At 32.3% G+C, this 5088-nt stretch overlaps 1 protein-coding gene across 4 annotated transcripts in view; it reads right to left on the bottom strand.

Moving 5' to 3' along the window:
- LOC106883361 (regulator of G-protein signaling 7) overlaps nt 1–5088 on the bottom strand; it is a 483378-nt gene that overhangs the window by 298277 nt on the left and 180013 nt on the right. For all 4 annotated transcript variants that reach the window (XM_052966211.1, XM_052966212.1, XM_052966213.1 and 1 more), the window contains exon 2: nt 244–340. In XM_052966211.1, the coding sequence (XP_052822171.1) occupies nt 244–340 (97 nt within the window). The remainder of the gene's footprint in view (nt 1–243; nt 341–5088) is intronic.

Here is a 5088-nt window from a genome sequence, read left to right as displayed (position 1 = left end):
ATAAACATATACATGTATACATATATGCATATACATAAACATATATATGTAAATAATGTATGTATATTATAATATAGCAGCATAGAGAATTGAGTATGTAGGCTAGTTTCACATCAGTAGTTTTTTTTATTATATTTCCATCATTGATCCACTAAGTCACTACTTTTGTATTTTGCCCTTCAACCACAATAAATTTGAGTTGTTTCATACACACAAAAAAAAGTTTAATGTTGCACAACATACCTGTAAAAACACTGGGGACTTTTGACATGAAACTTTTTACTGTTTTCACAGGTACTCCAGTATTTTCATCTTGCATACGGTCCAAGATATTTTCCATCTGCAAAAGTCAAAATAATGTTTTCCATAAGAGATAATAGAATATTTGTATACAATTTTTGAAGGAAGAAAATGACATTTTCTTATTTTTTTAATTCGATTTAGATCTAAGTTTAATTTCTTACCTCTAGGGATATAAGAATAAAATACATTTCCAATTAGTTTTAAATTAAAGATATTTTAATTGATAAGATAAATTTAAAGATTTATAGTCTTCAGTTTAAAATCAACAGTTTTACTTTTTATTGCATGAACATTGGCATTTTATTTCATTTTAAATCAACAACAGCTTAATTAAAAACGTATTAATTTACAGTTCACATTTTGTTTTGCTTTATTTTATTTTCTTCTTTTTTTTTTCTTCTAAACAGGTTTGTGTAATTTGTGTAGTTTTAAAACCAGTTAAACTTTGAATAACTAACATCTTGACAAAGATCAAACATTTCTTATTTAATGATCTTTTGCTTTTAAGTAGATGCTCTCTTATCAGGTTTGCATAGGTGGAATGCCTTTGTTTATAGGAGCAATTGATTTTTACTATTTGATACCATTTCTACTGATAAGATATTCAACAACGAAATAAGACTAGAATTTGTCAATTGTCAACCTGTAAAGAGCACAGATACTTCCAAAATACCTCAGATATGTAAACACCAGCTACATACATAACACAGTGCTTCCCAATATTTTCTGTAACACTCAATCCAAAAATATATTTGATTAAATTTCATACCCGTACAAAGTTAATATCATATTTGAAAATGAAAACATTGATGAATCAGTATCACGTTTAAAAGTGAAGTGAAAAAGTTTGATTTTATAATAATTTATTCATTTTTTAATTGACTCACATTCACTACTGTGGAAGACCAAATTAAATATAAAAGTTTAAAAAATTAAGCTTTGGACTCAGTAAATAAAATGTAAGTGCAGATTGAGTAGGTGGGGAAAATAATAAACGGTGAAATTAACAGCAATTATGAACATAAAATACAATGACTTGATTGTTCCTGCTTCTCATTTGCAACTTTGTTAAATCATGAAACTGTCTAACTGGTTCCAATCCAGAGATCTGCCTGTGGATTCAAATAATTCTTTCATTTTGTCTTGATTGACAGAAAAGAACTGAATTCAGGTTTATACAAATGTGTTGATATAAATGGAATGAGGACAGATTCTTTAGTCATAATAAGTAGAATGATAAAATAATTGGTGTACTTAATGCAATACTGCTATTTTTAAAAGTTGATAATTTTATTTGTAAAATTGATTTTAATAACATATGTACTTTCCTACATTGTCATCTATTGAAATGCCATCATAGACAACCAGAGGGTGTAGGCAACCCAGGTTTGGACCCCTGATATAAAACAAAGTTGAGTATAATGTCAAATATACCTGGCATCCATGCCATTGACATGTAAAAAGCACCCTTCAAACTTTAGGCAGTGACAAGTGACTGAGGCCTTTGGCAATATACTGTGCTTGAAAAGTGAGAACATAGTCATGGCTGATGCTGATGTTTTGTAACTGGCACCTGTGTGACTGGCATGTAAAAAGCACTCACTACACTCTTGAAGTGGTTGGCATTAGGAAGGGCATCCAGCTGTAGAAACTATGTCAAATCAAACTGAAACCTGGTACAGCTCCCCAGCTTACCAGTTTTCAATCAAATCATCCAACCCATGCCAGCATGGAAAATGGACATTAAATGATGATGAAGATGATGAAAATATATATATATATATAGGCACAGGAGTGGATGTATGGTAAGTAGCTTGCTAACCAACCACATGATTCCGGGTTCAGTGCCATTGCGTGACACCTTGGGCAAGTATCTTTCACTATAGCCTCAGGCCAACCAAAGCCATGTGAATGGATTTGGTAGACGGAAACTGTAAGAAGCCCATTGTATATATATATATGTGTGTGTGTGTGTGTGTGTGTGTGTGTGTGTGTGTGTGTGTGTGTGTATTTGTGGCTGTGTTTGTCCCCCCACCATCACTTGACAACCGATGTTAGTGTGTTTATGTCCCTGTAACTTAGCAGTTCAGCAAAAGAGACTGATAGGATAAGTACTAGGCTTACAAAGAATAAGTCCTGGAGTTGATTTGTCCGACTAAAGGCAGTGCTCCAGCATGGCCACAGTCAAATGACTGAAACAAAAGTAAAAGAGTATATATACAACAAGCTCCTTCGTTCAGTTTCTGTCTGGCAAATCCACTAACAAGGCCTTGGTTAACCTGGGCTTATAATAGAAGGCATTTGCCCAAGTTGCCACACAGTGGGACTGAATATGAAACTATGAAGTTGGAAAGCAAGCTTCTTACCACACAGTCAGTACCTTCTATATAGTCTGTAGTCAAGCAGCTTAGTCACTCAACAATTATTTTCCAGCAACAAACTAGCTGCACAATAAAAACTACATAATACAGCTGATGTTTGAACCTGTTATCTCTGCCATAAAGACTTAGCATCTTATTGCTTATACAAAATTAGTATCCCAGTTTACATTAATATCGGATAATGGGATAATGTCTGAGTCAATTTTGAGTTAATGAATATCAGTGAAAAATCAATAAGATTTCCTTGTATCTAAACCCCAAATTTCTTTCTATTTGCAATGATGATATTGCAAATTTCAGTAGTAGATAATTACTGTTAAATATAACATAAAAGCTTTTGCATTGTACATCGAAGACTTAAATAATTACATGACTATCGGCATTTTGGATCATGTTCAGATTACAACATTTAATGTTTCTGTTGATGGGTATTAATCAGTCATTAGTATTGAATATAAATGATTAGATGTCAAATGATAGTTTAGTAAGCAGAACAGTGAGCCAGAAGTGATGATAATTTTAGACTGAATTCTGCCATTTCTTCTATATCATAAAAACATTGACCAAACAAAAGATAAGGAGAAACAAAATAAAATTATCTGTTTGACTAAGAATTTTGATTCTATCCATCAAACTAAACAACAAATAACAAAGGGCTTGTAGATTAAAGGATGTAAAAATGACTTCTTTCTTGGTTGATGCATACATGGCATTTAACTGTCTGTTTATATGGGTGTACAGACATACTTTTCACAAGTTCTTATTTTCTTGTATTAAAACAGTGAAGGCCTAGCTACAGTGGAAAGAAAATCTAGAAACCTTTTAGCAGATGTTACTTTAATTAATTATTGTTTTACAAATCAACCAGTAGAAAAGCAACATCCATGGTCCTTTATTTTTTACAAAGCCACCAAAACAGGTAAATAGATAGGAAGAAGGGAGTAAGTTATCCTGAAGCTGAATATTTGGCCTAAATATTACAACAAAAACAACTCCCTTAAAGGCCCACAAGAACTCAGAATGAAAGGGGCCAAAGCAAATATCATAAGCTGTTAGGTCAACACTCCAACAATTCTACTATTCTACTTTAGTGGTACTTTTATATCATTGATCTTCCAAAAAAGGTCATGTCAAATAGAAAGGAATTTGACCTTGGTGAGATTTGAACTCAGATCATGGTATACTGGAAGAAACACTGCAAAGCATTTTGTCACACACTCTTAACAGCTCTGCCAATTTGCTACATACAAGCGTGAAGCATGAAAATTCCAAAAACCAAGATTTTGATAATGCTATAGAGTTATTAATAAAATCTGTTAATATATGTGTAAGTAATTGTAGATGAGCCAATTTATGACTGACTAACTCGGTGTGTGTTTGTGTGTGTGTAGGAAAAGAGAGTAGAATGTCTGCTTATGAATAGAAGTGTGTGTGTGTGTGTGTGTGTGTGTGTGTGAACATAAGCATAAGAACTACAAACATTTGAAAATAGTGAAACTTAAATAGTGCTGGGTGAATAATGATTATGAATAATGATTATCTTGTTATATGAAGACAGATAGACTAGTAACTGATAAGTGTTTCTTGATAAAGGAGCAAAAGTTTGTTGACTGAGGCATGAATGAAAAATTAAGATGACTGATAAGACATCAAGAAAAGTGAAACTGAAGAAACTGAGTAAAATGAAGTGACTAAAGTACATTAATTGTCTGAATAAATATATAATTATATAGATGGAATGATAGCTAGCTTAACAATTTATGATTACGATGATATTGAGACTGGTGTATATTGTAATGGAAATGACCTTCCAAACCCCATGAGAGTTTTAAGGGTAAATTTTGTCGCTTATTTAATCTCTGATCACACCTCATCAAACAAACTTACGATCAAAGGTATACCTCTTGCGATTATCTCATCCTTCTTATATATAACGGAGTACATTGTGAAATGTGTCCTTTATTTTAGACAGGTTGCTATTTCAAGCAGATTGAATGACTGCCTTGATTTGCTTTGTGGCAGTAGATGTATTAGGGATAAATAAAAAGTTTTGATCAAGAACACAATAAAATGCCAGCAGTAAAATTGAATTCATGATTCCAGAGATAGTAATCTAATGCCCAATTCATTATGTACACAGTCATATTGTTCCTACCACTTAGTCATTGTGATGCAAGAGAAAGACAATGGAAATAACATTTGCACAAATAAAACCAGAATAAACACTGCACCTAAATTAAGCTGGATGTTTGTGTAAAAATAACATATGCAAGTGTAAACACAAAACTATACTCACACAAGGTACAGTTATAATCACACACACACACACACACATGCTCCAACAATAACAATTTGACACATAGCAGAAAAGAGTTTATAAATTAAAAATAGAGCGTAAAAAATT

This window comes from Octopus bimaculoides, chromosome 3, assembly GCF_001194135.2.
Source record: "Octopus bimaculoides isolate UCB-OBI-ISO-001 chromosome 3, ASM119413v2, whole genome shotgun sequence".
Taxonomy (NCBI): Eukaryota; Metazoa; Mollusca; class Cephalopoda; order Octopoda; family Octopodidae; genus Octopus; species Octopus bimaculoides.
This window is presented reverse-complemented; position numbering and strand designations above follow the sequence as displayed.